Here is a 23,070-nt window from a genome sequence, read left to right on the forward strand (position 1 = left end):
GTATAGCTGGACACGCTAAAAACAGAGGAGACACATAGTCTACTGATCCTAGATAAAACACATACAAAAGAACGCATTAAGCTAAGTGCAGGGACAAAGCAAGCCTATAGAATAGAGGAATGTATAGTATTTTTAGGACAAAGCAAGGGTCTTGCCACCATTATAATCTGACGAAAAGCAGATATGGGCGTTATTGGGCATGAACAAGCAGGAAGCATGAACTAAAAAGATAATGGTAGGCAAAATAATTAGGGGAAGTATGCTTATCAGCATATGGGTTGGACCCATATGTGGATAAATACAGGAGCCGGGGCTCTGGGAAGGTGTGTGTTCCGCGGACCACTCCGGCTTGCAATACGTTGTATTAAAAGCCTATTGATTTCACAAGTGTCATATTTGAACCGATTTTCTACGACACAAGGAGCCAAGGTAGTTGCTAGCTAGCATTAAACTTATCTTATAAAAAACAATCAATCTTCACATAATCACTAGTTAACTACACATGGTTGATGACATTACTAGGTTAACTAGCTTGTCCTGCGTTGTATATAATCAATGCGGTGCCTGTTAATTTATCATCGAATCACAGCCTACTTCGCCAAACGGGTGATGATTTAACTAAAGCACAATAGTTGCATGAATATACCTAACCATAAACATCAATGCCTTTCTTAAAATCAATACACAGAAGTATATATTTTAAACCTGCATATTTAGTTAAAAGAAATTCATGTTAGCAGACAATATTAACTTGGGAAATTGTGTCACTTCTCTTGCGTTCATTGCACGCAGAGTCAGGGTATATGCAACAGTTTGGGCCGCCTGGCTGGTTGCAAACTAATTTGCCAGAATTTTACATAATTATGACATAACATTGAAGGATGTGCAATGTAACATAAATATTTAGACTTAGGGATGCCACCTGTTCGATAAAATACTTCACTGAAAGAATACGTTTTGTTTTTCAAAATGACAGTTTCCGGCTTCGACCATATTAATGACCAAAGGCTTGTATTTCTGTGTGTTATTATATTATAATTAAGTCTATGACTTGAAAGAGCAGTCTGACTGAGCGGTGGTAGGCAGCAACAGGCTCTTAAGCATTCATTCAAACTTTACTGCATTTCCCAGCAGCTCTTTGCAATGCTTGAAGCACAGCACTGTTTATGACTTCAAGCCTATCAACTCCTGAGATTAGCCTGGCAATACTAAATTGCCTATTAGAACATCCAATAGTCAAAGGTCTATGAAATACAACTGGTATAGAGAGAAATAGTTGACGTGTCATAATTCCTATAATAACTACAACCTAAAACTTCTTAACGTGGAATATTGAACCACCAGCTTTCATATGTTCTGAGCAAGGAACTTAAACATTAGCTTTTTTACATGGCACATATTGCACTTTTACTTTCTTTTCCAACACTGTTTTTGTGTTATTTAAACCAAATTGAGCATGTTTCATTATTTATTTGAGACTAAATAGATTTTATTTCTGTATTATATTAAGTTAAAATAAAAGTGTGCATTCAGTGTTGTTGTAATTGCCATTATTACAAATATATATATATATATATATATATATATATATGTATATATATATATATATATATATATACAATATATATATATAAAATCGGCCAATTAATCGGTATCTGCTTTTTTTGGTCCTCCAATAATCAGTATCGGTATCGGCGTTGAAAAATCAGAATTGGTCAACCTCTAATTTATATATCCTAACATCTATGTTGGGCAAAGACTCAACATCAAAACTCAAAAGATCAGACAAAGACTTCTGTTTCACCACTCACACCACCCTGTCTGCGTCGCACCAAACAACGAGCATCACAAACACCGGGAATCTTCCCCTACAGTTGGTCAGCTTTCACATTTACATCTACCCCAGTAATCACTCCTTTCAATGGCACCCTTTTCTTGAATCAAAATAATTAACATATCTTGCCCCCATTCGTTTAACGCAGAGCACCTGCTCCTTCTGATCAGAAGAAACACAACCATCAGATACTTCGCCCTCATTCACTTCCATTTCTCCTCCTGTCTTCAACTCATTCTGCTTACACATTGTACCATTCTTCTTTAACAAACCATCTCCCTTTTCCCCATCATTTTTAACCGACTCAAGCTCACCCTCTTTCTCCCTCTCTCTCTTAGACCTCCTCTGCCTCTCCTTTTCCCTCCATTCCTCCTCCGTATTCCAGGTATACGTCTCCTTATGATAATATAGCACTTCTCCTGACATACATCTTGTTATTGCCTTCTCAAGGGACTCCATTTAACCGGAGGTCACGATCTCCGTACAATCAGCTCGAACCCCTCGGGATGTAGCGCTCAACAGTCCCTTTGGTGTGAGATCTCTATACATTTCTATCATATATGACGCTATTTGTTGGATGGGGAGAAAAGTAGGATACCTTTAAAACTCAACAATAAGTTCAGAGCAAATTCCTGCTTTGCATTGCATTGACTCCAATCAACGTAAAGAAAATATGGTCTCCATGTTTTAATAAGGAGTGCAAGCATACTGTAGCAGCAGCTTGTGAACTGTGGCTGAGTTACCATTAGGCAACTAAGGCAATTGCCTGGGGCCTCACACCATCAGGGGGCCTCGTGAACTTTGTATAATTTTGTTTAATAATACATTATTTATGTTATCTTGTCTTCCTCTTCCGCTTGAGGCCCTCCTCCTCTCGTGAGTAATCTCTGATGTGGAAAATAGATCCGTTTCTGTTTTCTCCCTCCGAATTTGGCGCTAGCTTTTGAACGGTTGGGACTATTATAACCCCATGCCTGAAAGCTAATACTCTTAGGGACACAAACATGTCTTCTATTTTCCTACAACGCTCATAAGCAATGCAGGACACTTTAGAATGGACTGTGACAAAACCACAGTGGTGTAAAGTAACTAACTAAAAATACATGGGCAGGGCCTCCAAATCACTAAAAGACAATTGCATGATCTGAAATGTGTGGTCAGAGACTCTGTATGGAGGGTGTGACGCAAATACGGAGCCTCCAGAGGCATGCAGAGGCCAAATTGAGCACTATACCACATGATGCGCACATTCCACATGTTGTAACAATGCGGAGGGCTTCATATAGCTCTGCATTGACATGATTGGTTGAAGGTAGGTGGGGGCGGGAGGTCCTGTATAAACACAAACTCACTTCCTTGACAACTTCCTTCACAACAGCTCTGCTCAACAGCTTTGGTGCCGGCACGTCTTTCTTTTTCCCAACGTTTTTTTTAACGTAGTTAAGCCAAAACCAGCAAACGAACGTAGTAGTAGAACGCCCCGTTATTCAGAGGGGCGTTCTACTACGCTTTCCATTGGCTAGCGTTTTTTTTGCTCACGGCAACTTTTGCCTCACAGCCTGTTGAGAGACATGGACGAACACACAACACCACATTTGTCCATTTATTTATTTTCAGAGTTTCAATGAGTTGTAAAAATGTCTCAGAGAACTCTGCTGAATTCCCTCAATTGAAGGTCAGCTAAATTAACCTAGGCTAGTTAATTTTACTAGCTCGGTATGTAAAGTTGTTATATTAGTTGTCTATTATCAGGTAAAAGCACATGCTTATTATTTATAATTTATGAAATATTTATTAGATAATAATTTCTATAAAATTGTTAAAGTTGAAATATAACGGCAAACATTATTAATCAGTGACTGAAATTTCGCGCTACGTGATATTCACTTCCGGACTTGTAGACCGCCTCTCTGAATAACGGGGCGTGGTTTTGGCTTAACTGCGTTGGGAAAAAGAAAAGCGTTGTCGGCAATGCGTAAGAAGTAGGAATGCCCTGACTTATGCAGAAACGTATCACCGTAAATACTGCATAGTCAATGCAGAGGTCAGACTGACCATGAAGCGCCTTTAAATCCGCTCGTTTTTCTTCAACAAAGATGTTGTTCATAAATGTAAAAAAAAAAAAAAAGGATAATAAATGTTGTTAATAAATGTTGCAGAATTTGCAGGACATCTAATAAAAGGAGCAGCTATTCATACAACAGTTATTTTGTGTCTTCTTATAAAGCAATTTTAGACATTGTAACGCCGACTATAAAACACTTTTTTTATTCACACGTTTAACCATAACCAAAGGCACGTTCCATAGAGGCACGTTGGCTCGGCAACCTGGTCTAAGGTCAGTTTCACGTTTTACCCCCTGTTGCTAAAGGTGGGTTTAGCGAGTGTAAACTGATCCTAGATCTATAAGAGAAACCGGAAGGCTTAGCAGTAAATTACGCGATGACGTTATGAACAGTTCGCGCGTTCAGGGATACATTTGGCGCCACAGACACAACACGGAGGAAGCGCTGTCACTGTAGAAGTGAGATTGTCCTCTCCGAGTTCGCTTTAAAACGTACATTTTCACTCTACATAGCTTCAACATGAATAACATGCTGACAAAGGGAGCGATAGCGGTAGGTGGGGCATTTTATGACATCCCAGAAAGCTTGTAAACAAAGTTTACCTAGCATCGCGAAAGATGGTTTCGGACAGGGACTGCACGGAGTGCTGCTGCTCAATGCTTTGTTGCGTTAGCTAGCCAGCCACAATGCTAGCTAACTAGATATATTTGCCATCTGTCTCAAGCTGTTTTCTGCCTTTTCAACAGGATCTAACCAAAGGCTCTAATGATTTACCGAACCCCATTCTTCAATTAGTGGTGAGTATGAGTGTATGTTTTTGTGGAAGTAGCGAATTAGTTGGCCAAGTTACTGTAGGCCAACTGTAGAAGAATGGCTACTGGCCTGGTCAACAGTTAGCTAGCTAACTTGGACAGTATCGACCCATGTTTTAGAGACCAACATTTAAGACAAGGATATTCACCAAGATGGTAATACGGATTTGGACCACTGCTACATTTGTCGAAATTGACCAATATGATATGATGTCTACCGCACTCCTGTATTCATATTCTTTCAGAACATCCGTAAACTGGATGGAGGCAGTGGACCAGCCCGCTTTCGTCTGATGATGAGTGATGGACAGCACACAATGTCCTGTGAGTAGAACTATTCAAAATCCACTCCACCACCTGTTCAAAGTACACACAGAAATGGTTGTATGGCACGAGGCAGGTGACCATGACAGGTAGCAAATGCATAGCATTGCTTTGTAGAAGTGGCATGTAAAGAAAACAAAAGTGTAATATTTGGATAATATATGGCAGTATTTTAAATTAATGCAAGGTTACAACTGTATTATTTTTACACACACACACACACACACACACAGTAAATATCAAATTGAGGTAATATAGTTAGGGGTAAAGTGACTATGCATAGTTAATAAACAGAGAGAAGCAGCAGTGTTAAAAAATAAAAATTGTGGGGTGGGGTGAATGCAAATAGTCGGTGTAGTCATTTGATTAACTGTTTAGCAGTCTTATGGCTTAAGGGTCGAAGCTGTTTAGAAGCCTCTTGGACCTAGACTTGGCACTCCGGTACCGCTTGCTGAGAGAACAGGGTGTCTGGAGTCTTTGACAATTTTTAGGGCCTTCCTCTGACACTGCCTGGTATAGAGGTCCTGGATGGCTGTACGCTGGGCCCCAGTGATGTACTGGGCCATACGCACTACCATCTGTAGCACCTTGTGGTCAGTTGCTGAGCAGTTGCCATACCAAGCGGTGATACAACCAGTCAGGATGCTCAAGGTATCAGTTTAAATTAAAAGTCAAGGATATTCATAATAGAGATGTTAGACCTGCCAAATTAAGCTTTTGAGAAACTGCACCCCATTGTTTTAAATCCATATTGCGTGCAATAGTCGTAATCTGAATTACACCAGGAGGTAGACTAAAAAGACAACAGGGCTAATTAAAAGTTGTTTTAGTCCTTCTCCATAGTCTCACCCAGAAAATATCAAGGTAAATAGCTGAGCTTAGCAACGGGGCACTTTGGAGTGTTTTATGCTGTGGATGTGTTTTTATGCTGTGGATGTGTTTTTATGCTGTGGATGTGTTTTTATGCTGTGGATGTGTTTTTATGCTGTGGATGTGTTTTTATGCTGTGGATGTGTTTTTATGCTGTGGATGTGTTTTTATGCTGTGGATGTGTTTTATGCGGTGGATTGCCTGGGGCTGACCAGCAGGAGGTAGTCAGGATTCAGTAAAATGAATAGAGAGCTGGAAATCATCAAAGAAAAATAATACGTTTCTTCCTTTTAATTTGACGAAGTTGAAGAAGTGTTGTGAAACCATACAAAGTCATAAAAAATAGTATATTTTAAGACATATTTAGAAACATATTTTTGGGATCTAAATTGATCCTCATCCCAGACTAAACTGGGCTGAATTTGGCTCTTCCATGTTTATTAACAAGGATGGCATGTTGTTTGGAACTGTGTGTGGGGGGGATTAGTTGGGAGATGCATATCATCATCTCATAGACAAGACAGACTAGCACACGCAATGGCCATGTGCAGTGGAAGTGCAGCACTTGGCTGTCCTCTACTGCACTGCCCATGTGCTTGTTGGTCTATCTTGTCCCGAACATCTCCTATCCTCTCCCAATCCCTCCTGTAGCGTTCATGCTCTCCACCCAACTCAACCCAATGGCTGAGGACAACCGACTGGCCCAAAACTGTATCTGTCAGCTGAAGAGGAATGTGACCAATGTCCTAAAGGATGGACGGTATGGTGCTTCTATTTTTTGATGTTTTCCTACAGAATGACAAACCCTTTTCTCTCCATTTTTATACTTTAAGAGCTGTCAGTATGGACACACAATGGATATGCACAGACACACTTTTTGTTGTTTATCAACCATGTGTTTAGTCTTTGGAATATAATTAACAATGCAATTGTTAATCTGTTTATTGCTGTTCTTCTGTTCAGGCATGTGGTGGTCATATTAGACATGGAGGTGGTGAAGTCTGCTGATGAGGTGGCTGGAAAGATCGGAGAGCCCACGCCTTACGTGGAAGGCGAGTCTTCATCCCATACTCCATCACCATATCATAAGGCTTAGGGGGAGTGAAGATGAACAAATGTTTGAATCCAGACATGCATATAACCTACAATGTTGAATGTGCAGCTTACTTGAGTTTTTACCTTTCACTCCCTCACCTCCCTTGCAGGTCAGAGTAAAGCCCCACAGTCAGCCCCCAATCCCTCAGTCCACCCCCTGCAGCCCCCGAATGGAAATTATGGTAAACAATTCCAGATCACCCACTGTGCTTTTAAATCTAATGCCTTTTCACATCCTATAGCAGGATTTGAATTGAGAGATTGGTCATTAATGGACTGTATTCTCAAGCTAAATTCCTAATGTTTTGCAGCTATATTCATTCATAGTCGGTTTGAAGGTTGCAAAACACTTCAATATAGGTTATTGGATAGGTCATTTAGTTTGTTTCCAGTAGATGGCAACATGTATGCAAAATGGACAAATCTTGGTTAAAATCCTCAGATCTACTGAACATATGACACTGCTACTGTTTTTGTCAGAATGCTTAGTTAAAAAACATTTGCCTCTTGGGTATATTGTCATCTGTAACGTTCTACTGATCTTACTAAGATAAGATGGTGGTTGACCAATGTGATGCTGTTAAACACAAAATACTAGGTATATATTCTGTCTCCTCTTTGTTGCAAATAAGGTGTTAAAATCGGTCTTAGAGAGAATGTATAAAACAGACATGCTGCGGGTGAACCATCTGAACGCCACACTGGTTATTTCCAGTAGTCCTGATGTGCTCATCAGTCAGACTATACATCTGGTTTTGAATTGGATATGATCTGAATATACAGTACTATTGACTGATACGTTTCAGCTCCTTAAATTTGTAATTTTGCTGACACTCTTATCCAGAGCAACTTACAGTAGTGAGTGCATGCATTTTCATACGGGTCCCCCATGGGAATCGAACCCACAACCCTGGTGCATGCGCCATGCTCTTATCAACTGAGCTACACTGGACAAACTTAATCTTAACTTCGACAGTTCCCTTTTCATCAAGTAATTAGCTAAGCACTTAGTTATAATTAGTACCAGGTTAAAATGGTAATCATGCCATGAGAGATAATATGCTACTGACATTGATTCCAAAATATACATATAGTATCATTCAAGGGTTTTTCTTTATTTTTTACTATTTTCTACCTTGTAAATAACACACATGGAATAATGAAGTAACCAAAAAAGTGTTAAACAAATCAAAATATATTTTAGGTTCTTCAAAGTAGCCACCCTTTGCCTTGTTGACAACTTTGCACACTCTTGGCATTCTCTCAACCAGCTTCACTTGGAATACTTTTCCAACAGTCTTGAAGGCGTTCCCACATATGCTGAGCACTTGTTGGCTGCTTTTCCTTCACTCTGCGGTCCAACTCATTCCAAACCATCTCAATTGGGTTGTGGTCGGTGATTGTGGAGGCCAGCTCATCTGATGCCCTTACACAGCCTGGAGGTGTGTTTTGGGTCATTGTCCTGTTGAAAAACAAATTATATTCCCACTAAGCGCAAACCAGATGGGATCACATATCACTGCAGAATGCTGTGGTAGCCGTGCTGGTTACGTTTGCTTTGAATTCTAAATATATCACTGACCGTGTCACCAGCAAAGCAGGTAACTAAATAAATGTTAATCATCGCTCGTGACATAAACATTTCTAATCATTACACAGTACAAGTGTTTAAGCAGGGATTTCATGGCTAAAGGAAGGTTTTCTTAGTGCTAACCTACAGTATCATAGGGCATTTTGTGAACCATGTCCGATGAACTCTTAGCCCAATCTATGACTTCAGGAGCTTATTTTATGGTCTGGGTCGTAGGTATTCATCCCACTAATCTGGTGTTAGGGAATTGAAGTAGTGATGGTGAGCTTCATCCTCCTCATCAGCACAGTTGTTATTGTTCAGTTGTGTGGCTGTGCTGTGCTGCTGGATCTGGGGGCTTAATTACTAGAAATGCAGTTGTTGGCAAAGTTGACACTTTGAACTGTAATCCATAGTGTGAGACGCGCACAAATCAAATGTGCAGTTAGTGCTTGTCCGAACAGAGAACCCTCTGTCAGGCCGTATGCACCAATCTCGTGTGGGAAGAGCAGCTTTGGTTTGTTGTTTCACACTTCTGTCTGCTTTGAGTCTGTGATACACAAATCATCTCTCACAAACTCAGAACTTAGTTGGTCTTGGGGTGTTGTCTCCTCTCTCCTACTATCCCAAATCTACCGCAATAAATCGGCTACTCTTCCTGATATAAGTTTTTCTGTTACGTGAGACTACTCTCATGAAGTGAGAATTACAGTGATCAGGGAGTTTCAGCCCTGATAAGTTATGGATGTCTATTTTGTTGAGTTTGCCACTCTCACTGCTCTCTATATGCACCAATAGCTCTCTGTTCTCTCATTTCCCTATCTATCATTAGGCACCATGAACAAAGGTCCCAGCAGAGAGTTTGGGGGGAAGAAGGCCATGCCTCTGTCTGCAATGCCCAGCACTCCTGGGGGATCCTCCAAAGTCGTGCCCATTGCCAGCCTCAACCCCTACCAGTCAAAGTGAGTAGTCTTCTTATACCCGTCTATGGTTGCGTCCCAAATAGCCCCGTATTCCCAATATAGTGTACTACTTTAAAGTAGTGCACTATATAGGGAATGGGTGCCTTTTGGGATGCAACCTATCACTTTCGCGAACATCTCAAACAACATGATCTCTTGCCCAAAGGTTTATTCTTAAGTCATGATAATGCTGTTATTCCATACTCTTTAGTCATAGAATGGAATGATGACTGTTTGATTTGTATTTGGGGATGTTTTTGTGATTTATTCCATAGATAGTTGGTCAAGGTATTTTCAAGGAATAGAGGTCCATCCAACAGCAACATAAACTGGTTATTTTCTCTCAGGTGGACCATCCGAGCACGTGTCACCAACAAGAGCGGCATCCGCACCTGGAGCAACTCTCGTGGGGACGGCAAGCTGTTCTCTATGGAGATTGTGGATGAAAGTGTGAGTAACCCTTTCTGTTTGCGTTTTCTCATGTTGCCGTATTGGATCGTGTGGAGCTAGTCCATTGCTGACTGTGTTGTGTGTTGATACAGGGAGAGATCAGAGTGACTGCCTTTACCCAGGAGGTGGACAAGTTCTACAGCATCATCGAGACTGGCAAGGTGAGAGGAACTGCCTCCTATTAAGGATGCTTATCTACCATATGCTTGTCACTTTCACAGATTTGGGTCAACTGAGTAATTCATCTCAATGTGCTATTGCCAATAGTTTTTGATTTGTACAATGTGCTGAATTGTATATGATTTGGTGTAATGAGATGAATGATTCTCTCCAAATTGAGTCAAAGGACAGTAGCAAAATGATCCTCTGCTATAGATCCTCTGCCAGGCTTGATTTAGTCCCTACATCAATATTCAGCTGAAATGAATCCTGTGCCCAAATCCACTTTAGATTTAAACCTACTTTTATTCATGCCCAGGTGTTCTACATCTCCAAGGGATCACTGAAGATCGCCAACAAGCAGTACTCGTCCCTGAAGAATGACTATGAGATGACCCTAAATGGAGAATCCACCATCATCCCCTGTGAGGACACCCAGGACGTACCCATGGTGCAGTGCAACTTCATCTCCATCGCTGACCTGGAGGCCCGAGAAAAGGACGCCATTTTGGGTAAGGTGCAGGTGTAGCAAGGGAGGAGCAAAGAGGAAGGGTGGTCCAGGCAGGGCTGGCGGGGTGTGATAACCGTCAACAGACTTAGTTTATTATTATCCTATCATAGGGATGGATGCTACGGTAGCAGGGGGTTGTGCTGGGGTGGTTTAGGTAATTATAAGAGCAGGGATAAAAGTCATTAATAATGCTGATGACAGTAGTGTCCTGTGGCGCAGATTGACTTTGGGCCCAATGGCGGAGCCCGGTGAGGAGGGGGAATAAGAAACCATAGACAGCATCCCAAATGGCAGTGCACACTACCTGTGAACTATATGGCTCCGGTCAAAAGTAGTGCACTATGTAGAGAATGGGATGCCATTTGGACTCATCCCTAGTTGTAATGATGGTAATAGCAGGCATCAGCCCAGCCAACCCTGTGATGTTGAAGATATCTTCTTAATCATGCTTAAATTAGTTGTAACCTAACAAGACTGAATGAATTAAGATGGCAGAAAGAATAGGCTGCTCCCAAATGACACCCTATTCCCTATATAGTGCACTAGAGGTAAAGTGATAAACAGAGAAGCAGCAGCGTTCAATGGGGGTGGGGGGGTCAATGCAAATAGTCCGGGTAGTCATTTGGTTTGCTGTTCAGGAGTCTTATGGCTTAGGGGGAACCTTCTTGGACCTAGACTTGGCACTCCGGTACTGCTTGCCATGCAGTAGCAGAGAGAACAGTCTGTGACTGGAGTCTTTGGCAATTTTTAGGACCTTCCTCTGACACCATCTGGTATAGAGGTCCTAGATGGCAGGAAGCTTGGCCCTGATGATGTACTGGGCCGTACGCACTACCCACTGGTGTGCCTTGCGGTCGGAGGCTGAACAGTTGCCATACCAGGCAGTGATGCAACCAGTCGATGGTGTAGCTGTAGAACTTTTTGAGGAACTGAGGACCCATGCCAAATCTTTTCAGTCTCCTGAGGGGGAACAACTGTCGTGTTGTGTTTGGAGCATGACAGTTCGTTGGTGATGTGGGCACCAAGGAACTTGAAGCTCTCAACCAGCTACGCTACAGCCCCGTCGATGAGAATGGGGGCATGTTCGGCCCTCCTTTTCCTGTGGTTGACGATTACCCCCCCCCCCCTGATCATGTTGAGGGAGAGGTTGTTATCCTGGCACCACACTGCCAGTTCTCTGATCTTCTCCCTGTAGGCTGTCCCATTGTTGTCAGTGATCAGGCACTGTTGTGTTGTCAGCAAACGTAATGATGGTGTTGGAGTCGTGCTTGACCATGCAGTCATGTGTGAACAGGGAGTACAGGAGGGGACTGAGCACAAACCCCTGAGGGGCCTCCATATTGAGGGTCAGTGTGGTAGATGTGTTGTTACTTACCCTTAGCACCTGGGAGGGGTGACCCGTTTGGAAGTCCAGGATCCAGTTGCAGAGGGAGGTGTTTAATCCCAGGGTCCTAAGCTTAGTGATGAGCTTTGAGGGCACTATGGTGTTGAATGCTGAGCTGTAGTCAATGAGCACATAGATGTTCCTTTTGTCCAGGTGGGATAGGGCAGCCTGGAGGGCAGTAGCGGTTGGGGCGGTATGCAAATTGTAGTGGGTCTAGGGTTTCTGCTATAATGGTGTTGATGTGAGCCATGACTAGCCTTTCAAAGCACTTCATGACTACAGACATGAGTGGTATGGGCCAGTAGTCATTTAGGCAGGTTATCTTGGTGTTCTTGGGCACAGGGATTATGGTGGTCTGCTTGAAACATGTTGGTATTACAGACTCGGTCAGGGAGAGGTTGAAAATGTCAGGGAAGACACTTGCTAGTTGGTTAGCGCATGCTCGGAGTACACGTCCTGGTAATCCTCTGGCCTTGTGATTGTTGACATGTTTTTGAAGGTATTAGTCACATTGGCTACGGAGAGTGTGATCACACAGCCGTATGGAACAGCTTGTAACCTCACGCATGCTTCAGTGTTGCTTGCCTCGAAGTGTGCCAAGAAGTAATTTAGCTCGACTGATAGGCTCGTGTCACTGTGCAGCTCGCGGCTGTGCTTTCCTTTTGTAGTCCATAATAGTTTGCAAGCCCTGCCACATCCGACGAGCAACAGAGCCAGTGTAGTAGGATTCAATATTTGTCCTGTATGGAGATGAAACAGTATGAACATTTCATATCACAATTATAGTGACATGATCACGGTTATCAGTATTATCGCCCTGTTAAAACGTGCTGGAGATGTTTAAAATGTACTAATACACACACTGAAATCATGTCACCCAAGTTTTATATTGAAAACCAACAAATACAATTAGCAGCACTATGCACTTTTTGTGCCTAATCACTAAAATAATAGCATTAACATTAAAGTTGGCACCATGTGGCCATGAGAGGTAAACGTTTCCCTCTTGCAGGTTTAAATGAACACAACCTCAAGTAAGCAAATCAAATAAACAAACAACAAATACAATTAGCAGCACTCACTTTGTAGTGAGGCACGGCAACCATCCGCCTCAGAAAGCCAGGCCTCTCAACAATTTGAAATGACATCATGTCCTTTGTCCAATGATATATGAAAGGGCTGCAGTGAGGTCTTGACATTTTATGATGTGGGTCCATAAGCAGCCTGCCTTTTTAAATGCTTGCTCAGTGTCTGTCACAACTGTAGACGAGGAGGGACCGGTAGCATCACTGGGTTTGCCTGCTGCATGCCCACACTGTAAACAAGGGAATAGCAAATGTTGTATTATTATTCACACAGTCTATCTTCTGTGTTGCATTTGAGTATATGCAATGACCCCATGCACAATTTACATAAATGCAAATTAGTCTTAAGAAGACCGTGATAGTAATTGCAATGAGCACAACAATTTGACTTGTTTAGGAGTCTATAGTGTTTCTCTCGTTGGAGCACTTACAACCAAGTCTGTCGGATTTTAAATGAACAAAATATGTTGGTTGTGTGACTAAACTACATAACGTGTTATCGTGTGCAATGGGCGAATAGTCTGCATACAGCAGCATAACAACTTGTTTTTACAAGAGTAGGTAACACTGAAAGCTTCAGTTTACGTTATTGACAAGCTATTAGCAAGTTAGACAGACAAACCATGACATTTTCCCCCGTTCCGAAGTCCCCACATCATGCATTGAGCTAAATGTTAATTTGCCTTGCATTTGCTATAAAATAGTGGGAAGTGTTGCCCCGATTATTATTTATGTTTTTGTGTGTTCTGCAGACAGGGTGACCATCTTCGATTAAGTTTCCCTCCGCACTCTTGTGTGAAATAGCAGGTTAACATGAATCTATACTCAGGATAAATTAGCAGCAATGTCGGTTTTGTTTTATTTTTGTTTCCCATTCCAATACATGCATCATGATAAACATTAGTAATGCATGTGCCATGCGACCAGGAGATGCTGGATAGGCAGTGACCTCACACTTAATCTGAACAGGATAAATCGGCCCATTTCCCTGAGTGAATGTGTTGTGGACAACTGTTGGACCTTGAGTGACCCAGGAGACTCACACACGATCAATATTTATATGTGGAAATGTGATTTATTTAGAATGGGAATGGGTGTTTGTCTTTCTGACTTATTCCATAGATAGTTGGTCAAGGTCTTTTCAAGGACTAGTGGTGGGCAATTACATAGTAAGGTCAACCTGAGCATGAAAACACTTAATAGCTTATTTCCTAATTCAACTACTTTTGTATTTACCTTGAATGTGTGTATTTTTGAAGTACAGACTACCGTTGGCCTTTATGTTTTCCAAATGTAGTGTTATTGTTACTATAATGTAGGATACAAAGTAAAAATGTTTTTTAGTCAATCAGATTTCATAGCTCTTGGCAATGGCTGTGTTTCGGATCAAGTCGGAAGGTTAATAAAACAATAGCAAACACATTTTAGTCCATTGAGTGCTAAGAAAGAACGCTGTTTTGGGCAGGAAGTGTCACATCGTAATGTTTTTGAAGAAAAGTTATTGTAAATGGTTTCGAGTATGATTGTATGTAAGACATCAACTATGAAATTACACACATGTAGTAACCAAAAAAGGGTTAAACAAATAGCCACCCTTTTGCCTTGATGACAGCGTTACACTCTCTTAGCATTCTCTCAACCAGCTTCATGAGGTAGTACCCTGGAATGCATTTCAATTAACAGGTGTGCCTTGTTAAAAGTTAATTTGTGGAATTTCTTTCCTTCATGCATTTGAGCCAATCAGTTGTGTTGTGACAAGGTAGGGGTGGTATACAGAAGATGGCCCTATTTGGTAGAAGAGTGAGTCCATATTATGTCAAGAACAGCTCAAATAAGCAAAGAGAAATTACTTTAAGATATGAGGGTCAGTCATTCTGGAAAATTACAAGAACTTTGAAAGTTCGTTCAAGTGCAGTCAATAAATCTACGGTGGTCGAGAATTTGAATAAGCATTTTTCTACGGCCGGCCATGCTTTCCACCTGGCTAACCCCCCTGCTTCTCCTTCACCCAAATCCAGGCAGCTGATGTTCTTAAAGTGCTGCAAAATCTGGACCCCTACACATCAGCTGGGCTAGACCCAAACTCTTACAGACCTGTATCCATCCTGCCCTGCCTTTCTGATGTCTTCGAAAGCCAAGTTAACAGATCACCGACCATTTTGAATCCAACTGTACCTTCTCCACTATGCAATCTGGTTTCCGAGCTGGTGGTGGGTACACCTCAACCACGCTCAAGGTCCTAAACGCTATCATAACCGCCATCGACAAAAGACAGTACTGTGCAGCAGTCTTTATTGACCTGGCCAAGGCTTTCGACTCTGTCAATCACCGTATTCGTATCGGCAGACTCAATAGCCTTGGTTTCTCAAATGACTGCCTCGCCTGGTTCACCAACTACTCAGAGTTCAGTGTGTCAAGTTGGAGGGCCTGTTGTCCGGACCTCTGGCAGTCTCTATGGGGATGCCACAGGGTTCAAATCTTGGGCAGACTCTTTTCTCTGTATATATCAATGATGTCGCTCTTGCTGTTGGTGATTCTCTGATCCACCTCTATGCAGACGACAGCATTCTGTATACAGCTGGCCCTTCTTTGGACACTCATAACTTCTTATGGTATAGCGGACGCTTGCGTCCCACTTGGCCAAAAACCAGGGAAAATGCAGCGCGGCAAATTCAAATAAATTGATATAAAAATCTTTCATTAAATCACGCATGTAAGATACTCAATTAAAGCTACATTCGTTGTGAATCCAGCCACCATGTCAGATTTTAAAAAGGCTTTTCGGCGAAAGCATAAGAAGCTATTATCTGATGATAGCACAACAGTAAACAAAGAGGGTAGCATATTTCAACCCTGCAGGCGCTACACAAAACGCAGAAAATATAAAACATGCCTTACCTTTGACAAGCTTCTTTTATTGGCACTCCAATATATCCCATAAACATCACGATTGGTCCTTTTGTTCGATTAATTCTGTCCATATATATCCAAATTGTCAATTTATTTGTCGCGTTTGATCCAGAAAAAAACAGCTTCCAAAATGCGCAACATCACTACAAAATATTTCAAAAGTTGCCTATAAACTACTTTTGTAATACAACTTTAGGTATTTTTAAATGTTAATAATCGATCAAATTGAAGACTTGTCTATCTGTTTTCAATAAAGGACGAGAGAAAACTAACACTACTTTTCAAGTAAAGTAACTCTCAACAGCTTTACCCTTTTCCAGGATGGCCCTACTTCTTCATTGCACAAATGAATAACCTCAACCAAATTCCAAAGACTGGTGACATCCAGTGGAAGTGGTAGGAAATGAAAACAAGTGCCTAAGAAATATCGTTTCCCAATGAGAACTCACTGAACAGACGGAAACCTCAAAAAGAAAAATTCTGAACGGTTAGTCCTCTGGGTTTTGCCTGCTACATAAGTTCTGTTATACTCAGACATGATTCAAACAGTTTTAGAAACTTCAGAGTGTTTTCTATCCAAATCTACTAATACTATGCATATCTTATATTCTTGGCATGAGTAGCAGGAAGTTGAAATTGGGCATGCTATTTATCCAAAAGTGAAAATACTGCCCCCTATACCTTAAGAACTTAACAAACCTCCAAAGAGCTTCAATGCCATACAACACTCCTTCTGTGGCCTCCAACTGCTCTTAAATGCAAATAAAACTAAATGCATGCTCTTCAAACGGTCGCTGCCCACGCCCGCCCGACTAGCATCACTACTCTGGATGGTTCTGACTTAGAATATGTGGACAACTACAAATACCTAGGTGTCTGGTTAGACTGTAAACTCTCCTTCCAGACTCACATTAAGCATCTACAATCCAAAATGAAATCTAGTATTGACTTCCTATTTCGCAACAAAGCCTCCTTCACCCGTGCTGCCAAACACCCTTGTAAAACTGACTATACTACCGATCCTTGATTTCAGCGATGACATTTACAAAATAGCCTCCAACACTCTACTAAGCAAATTGGATGTAGTCTATCACAGTGCCATCCGTTTTGTCACCAAAGCCCCATAAACTACCTACCACTGCGACCTGTATGCTCTCATTGGCTGCATATCTGTCGCCAAACCCACTGGCTCCAAGTCATCTAATTCTTTGCTAGGTAAAGCCCTGCCTTATCTCAGCTCACTGGTAACCATAGTACGCTCCAGCAGGTATATTTCACTGGTCATCACCTTTAGCCGCCTTTCCTTCCAGTTCTCTGCTGCCAATGACGGACAAATTGCGCAAGTCACTGAAGCTAGAGACTTATATCACCTCAGTGCACCTATACACAGACCATCTGTAAATAGCCCAACCAACTACCCCATCCCCATGTTATTGTTATGCTATTTTGCACCCCAGTATCTCTACTTGCACATCTATCACTCCAGTGTTAATGCTAAATTGTAAATATTTCGCCATTATGGCCTATTTTATTGCCTTACCTCGCTAATCTTACTACATTTGCACACTGTATATAGATTTGTCTATTGTGTTATTGACTGTACGTTGTTGTTTTTGTCGCAACTACTCTGCTTTATCTTGGCCAGGTCGCAGTTGTAAATGAGAACTCGTTCTCAACTGGCCTACCTGGTTAAATAAAGGTGGGGGGGAGTGTTGTAAAAAAGTTGCAAAAACTATGATGAAACTGGTTCTCATGAGGACCGCCACAGGAAAGGAAGACCCAAAGTCTGCTGCAGAGGATAAGTTCATTTGAATTAGCAGCCTCAGAAATTGCAGCCCAAATACATTTTTCACGGAGTTCAAGTAACAGAGATCTCAACATCAACTGTTTAGAGGAGACTGCGTGAAATCAGGGCTTCACGGTTGAACTGCTGCAAAGAAACCACTACTAATGGACACCAATAAGAAGAGCCTCGCTTGGGCCAAAAAACACGAGCAATGGACATCAGACCAGTGGAAATCTGTCATTTGGTGTGATGAGTCCAAATGAGAGATTTTTGGTTCCAACCACCATGTCTTTGTGAGACGTGGAGTAGGTGAACGGATGATCTTTGAGTATGTGGTTCCCACCGTGAAGCATGGAGGAGGAGGTGTGGTGGTGTGGGCGTGCTTTGCTGGTGACACTGTCAATGATTTATTTAGAATTCAAGGCACACTTAACCAGCAAGGTGTCCACAGTACTCTGCAGCAATACGCCATCCCATCTGGTTTGCACTTAGTGGGACTATCATTTGTTTTTCAACAGGACAATGACCCAACACACCTCCATGCTGTGTAAGGGCAATTGACTAAGAAGGAGAGTGATGGAGTGCTGCATCAGATGACCTCAACCCAATTGAGATGGTTTGGGATGAGTTGGAGTGAAGGAAAAGCAGCCAACAAGTGCTCAGCATGTGGGAACTCCTTCAAGACTGTTGGATAAGTATTCCAGGTGATTCTGGTTGAGGGAATGCCAAGAGTGTGCAAAGCTGTCAAGATAAAGGGTGGCTGCTTTGAAGAATCTCAAATATATTTTGATTTTATACTATTGTTCATTCCTACATGATTCCATATGTGTTCTTTCATAGTTTTGTTGTCTTCACTATTATTCTACAATGTAGAAAATAGTAAAAATAAAGAAACTCTGGATGTAGGTGTCCAAATGTTTGACTGGTACTGTATATATGATAATGTTAATATTTTCATTGTTGTTTTTGTGTGTAGCCAAGCCTTCCTTTCAAAGTGTCTGTTTATATTTTACCGTAAGACTTTGAGATTCTGACTTTTTCCTATGTGTCTGTTCTCCCAAAAATGACTGTCCTTTTCCTTCACACCTGTAACGCAAGTTGTTCCGTTTCTTCAATGTGATATTATTTAGCACTTTGTAATTTTGTCTTTACACTTCCCCATATAATGGTTCTACAAAAATACACCGAGTTCTGTTTAGAGCACATAAAGGAGAGTTGACTGCTTTTAGTTTATGTAAAAAAAAAACTTCAGACAGTGATAATATTAACAATGAATAGGCTATATCCGTCAGGCTGGGAGAGTGATGAGAGGCTGTGTTAGAGAGCATCACACTGACTGATCTATAAATTATTTATATTTGAGCTTCCATCCAGAGTTACTTACAGGCGCAATTAGGGTTAAGTGCCTTGCTCAAGGGCACATCGACAGATTTTTCACAGATTTTTATGCAGGACGTATAGTGACTTAGATCAGTCAGTGTGTCTGACTTCAATGGAGTGAAAAATCTGTACTGTACTCATGTCACCTGTGTTGAAAATATATTCAACTATCTATGGACATTCCACATACGTGATCAATACTTATAATATAAGTCTGTTTTTTCTCCTGGGTCATTTAAGGTTCTCCATAGTAATGCTGCTCATAGTCTACTGTGCTAATAAGTTGACCGTGTGTGTTTTCCAGATGTGATTGGAGTGTGTAAGAGCGTGGCTGACGTGACCCGCCTCACCACCAAGAACAACCGTGAGGTCTCCAAGAGGACGCTCAACCTGATGGACCAGTCTGGTAAACTGGTGGAGGTCACCCTGTGGGGAGAGGAGGTGAGGACTGGGGGAAAGACCAGCACAGCCATATAGATGGTCTATATGTGTCTGGACACAAGGGGACAGTCCTGCTTGATAAAGAGAGGATGAAAGTCACTTTCTCTCATGCTGGGTGACATGCAGTAGCACCTTCATGATTTGTGTCCCTTTGTCCTGTCAGCCAGCGTCCCAGGAAGGGGTACAGTACACCTCTCCTAATTGAAAACGTGGTGTGAGCCGAGCCGTATGCCTCCCTGTGTTTGGAAATGTCTGTTAAGCAATTTGAATAGGCAGAGGAGATTTGAGCAGTGGGCTCTCTCTGTGGGTTTAATAGAAGCTGATGTGGTTGAAGTCACTGAGTAAATACCATGTCACATTGTGATGAAAAAACCCAGCTCCAGCATTTGATTTTATACGTGGCCGTGGCTATGCTTAGTTTGCCACCATTTCTTTCATTATGACAACTACAACACAATGTTCCCTCTTTATTTGTTCTGCAGATATCCCCTATCCAGGGGGCTTGCAAAGGTACACATGTGTAGTTCATAAAGAACAATAAGCTTTAGTAAATGCAGAATTGCATTTAATATTTTTCACTTTGTTTTTCTTCCCTGCTGCTGATACTTTTTATTTTTTTAAACAAATTTCGTGGTATCCAATTGTTGTAGTAGCTACTATCTTGTCTCATTGCTACAACTCCCGTACGGGCTCGGGAGAGACGAAGGCTGAATGTCATGCGTCCTCCGATACACAACCCAACCAGCCGTACTGCTTCTTAACACAGCGCGCATCCAACCCGGAAGCCAGCCGCACCAATGTGTCGGAGGCTACACCGTGCACCTGGCCACCTTGGCTAGCGCGCACTGCGCCCGGCCCGCCACAGGAGTCGCTGGTGCGCGATGAGACAAGGAGATCCCTACCGACCAATCCCTCCCTAAACCGGACGACGCTAGGCCAATTGTGCTGCTGATACACTACATGGCTAAAAGTATGTGGACAGCTGCTCGTCGAACATCTCATTCCAAAATCATGGTCATTAATATGCAGTTGGTCCCCCCCCCCCCCCTCCCTTTGCTGTTATATCAGCCTCCAATCTTCTGGGAAGGCTTTCCACTAGATGTTGGAAAATTGCTGCAGGGACTCCGTTCAGCCACGAGCATTAGTGAGGACAAGTTCTTCTACACCGGCCTTGACAAACCATTTCTGTATGGACCTCGCTTTGTGCACGGGGGCATTGTCGTGCAGAAACAGGAAAAGGCCTTCCCCAAACTGTTGCCACAAAGTTAGATGCACAGAATAGTCTAGAATGTAATTTTATGCTGTAGCATTAAGATAAGGGATAAGGGGGCAGTTCCAGTGAAGGGATAAGGGGGCTAGTTCAAACCATGAAAAATAGCCCCAAAACATTATTCCTCCTCCACCAAACTTTACAGTGGGCACTATGTATTGGTGCAGGTTGTTCTGGAATCCGCCAAACCTAGATTTGTCAGTTGGACTGCCAGATGGTGAAGCGTGATTCAACACTCCAGAGAACGCAAGCTTTACACCACTCCAGCCAACGCTTGCCATGGCGATCTTAAGCTTGTGTGCTGCTGCTCGGCCATGGTAACCCATTTCATGAAGCTCCCGACGGACCGTTTTTATGCTGACGTTGCCTCGAGGCAGTTTTGAACTGGCTTGTGAGTGTTGCAAGGACAGGCGCTTTTTTTGTGTGCATTTTTTACACGCTTCAGCACTCGGCTGTCCGTTTTGTGAGCTTGTGTGGCCTACCACTTTGTCACTGAGCCATTGTTGCTCCTAGACATTTCCGCTTCACAGTAACAGCACTTACAGTTGACCAGGGCAGCTCTGGCAGGGCTGAAATTTGAGGAACTGACTTGTTGGAAAGGTTGCATCCAATGACGGTGCCACACCGAAAGTCACTGAGCTCTTCAGTAAGGCCGTTCTACTGACAATGTTTGTCTATGGAGATTGCATGGCTGTGTGCATGATTTTATACACCTGTCAGCAACGGGTGTGGCTGAAATACGGGTTTGGCTGAAAAATCCACAAATTTGAATGGGTGTCCACATACACTTTATATGCAAAACTATGGCAAAATGTATCTTGTTGGTATCCTCAGTCAACCTATCTATTCTATTTGCAGGCAGAGAACTTTGATGGCTCTGGGCAGCCCATCTTGGCCATCAAAGGGGCCAAGCTGTCAGACTATGGGGGAAGATCTCTGTCTGCTACGTTCAGCAGCACCGTCATGGTCAACCCCGACATCCCTGAGGCATACAAGCTGCGGGGCTGGTAAGTATCTCTCTCTTGTCTGGAGCCACATAGCTTTAGGTGCTAAAGGCCTCCCTAACTGTGTTACCCAGGCTGTTCTTGTATATGTATGGTGCTGCTATTAGGTCATATTTTGGGTTCGAAGACCTGGAGTGAATCTCTCACATCCTCTGCTCCACCGTTGAGAGAATTCTAAAGGACTTAAAGGAATTTGAATGTTAAATATCAGATCCCCAAACTCGGTGAGGGTGCGTGCTCCAGCTTGGTTCGTCAAGATTAGCCTATCTCCCATTAGTGAAGATGTGGGAGGAGGTTACTTCAATTAAGCATTACATATGAATGCTAGTCATTCTTTACCTGCAGAAAATGCCCCTTTTCTCATTTTAATCTGCCCTTCAAAGAAGCAACAAATAACGGGTACAGCTCTCCAGACCACAGAGTTTGATTGTGGTGTTGGGAGCATTTGTGTTTTTAGCACGTTGATGGGCAGAACATACATTTTTCATATTAATGACAATAACAACTACATTGAAAAAATATTTGTAAGTAAACCTAAAGCCTATATTTTATTGGAACAAATATAGTGAATGTAGGCCCAGATTTAGTATGTGAGAGTAGTTGTTTGGGCAAAGAGGTAGTTAGTAGCACATCTACATAAAGTGGTTTAAGATGGCATACACAGAGGAACAGGCTGTTATCCCTTGAAGATAGCCTATTGGCTGCTCCAGCAAAGCAATGGGAAAACAGTTACTATGACTCATGCTTTCATCTTTTCTTTGCGTTGTCTTGCCAATTCCCGTTATTCATTACCTAAATAATGTTATTCACTCTGTACCATATCCCAAAATAAATACTCTGCTTTTCCAATCCCATATCTAGTTTGGAAACGAGGCAGCAGTTTTTAAGTTTATATCAAAGCCATGTCTTGTTAATGGCTGGGTAGAAGCATAAAATTGAATCTTGTAATTCAAAGGGATTGATGGAGGAGGTGGGGTGATCATAGGGACTGAAGGGACAGTCATTGCTCCTATTTAACCTTTACCTCAGCTTTTTGGCACCTTGATTGATCTGTCCCTCCATCTTCTATGTCCTCTCCTCTTCTGCTCCACTCTGACAACAGACCAGGCCTCCCAGTCAAAAATTTAAGGCAAAATGTCTCAAAAGTTGAGATCCAA

General features: G+C 42.2%; 1 protein-coding gene across 2 annotated transcripts in view; it reads left to right on the forward strand.

Annotated features, from left to right (window-relative positions):
- The first annotated feature begins 4,291 nt into the window (after nucleotides 1-4,291).
- rpa1 (replication protein A1) overlaps nucleotides 4,292-23,070 on the forward strand; it is a 54,760-nt gene continuing 35,981 nt past the window's right edge. The window contains exons 1-12 of one of the 2 annotated variants that reach the window (XM_021582603.2): nucleotides 4,292-4,452; nucleotides 4,647-4,697; nucleotides 4,958-5,036; nucleotides 6,558-6,666; nucleotides 6,870-6,958; nucleotides 7,112-7,183; nucleotides 9,404-9,533; nucleotides 9,881-9,983; nucleotides 10,076-10,144; nucleotides 10,462-10,654; nucleotides 19,503-19,639; nucleotides 21,768-21,916. In XM_021582603.2, the coding sequence (XP_021438278.2) occupies nucleotides 4,420-4,452; nucleotides 4,647-4,697; nucleotides 4,958-5,036; nucleotides 6,558-6,666; nucleotides 6,870-6,958; nucleotides 7,112-7,183; nucleotides 9,404-9,533; nucleotides 9,881-9,983; nucleotides 10,076-10,144; nucleotides 10,462-10,654; nucleotides 19,503-19,639; nucleotides 21,768-21,916 (1,214 nt within the window). In that variant the 5' untranslated portion in view covers nucleotides 4,292-4,419. The remainder of the gene's footprint in view (nucleotides 4,453-4,646; nucleotides 4,698-4,957; nucleotides 5,037-6,557; nucleotides 6,667-6,869; nucleotides 6,959-7,111; nucleotides 7,184-9,403; nucleotides 9,534-9,880; nucleotides 9,984-10,075; nucleotides 10,145-10,461; nucleotides 10,655-19,502; nucleotides 19,640-21,767; nucleotides 21,917-23,070) is intronic. The other variant, XM_021582605.2, reaches the window with a different exon arrangement.

The sequence above is a fragment of the Oncorhynchus mykiss genome, chromosome 24, assembly GCF_013265735.2.
Source record: "Oncorhynchus mykiss isolate Arlee chromosome 24, USDA_OmykA_1.1, whole genome shotgun sequence".
NCBI lineage: Eukaryota > Metazoa > Chordata > Actinopteri > Salmoniformes > Salmonidae > Oncorhynchus > Oncorhynchus mykiss.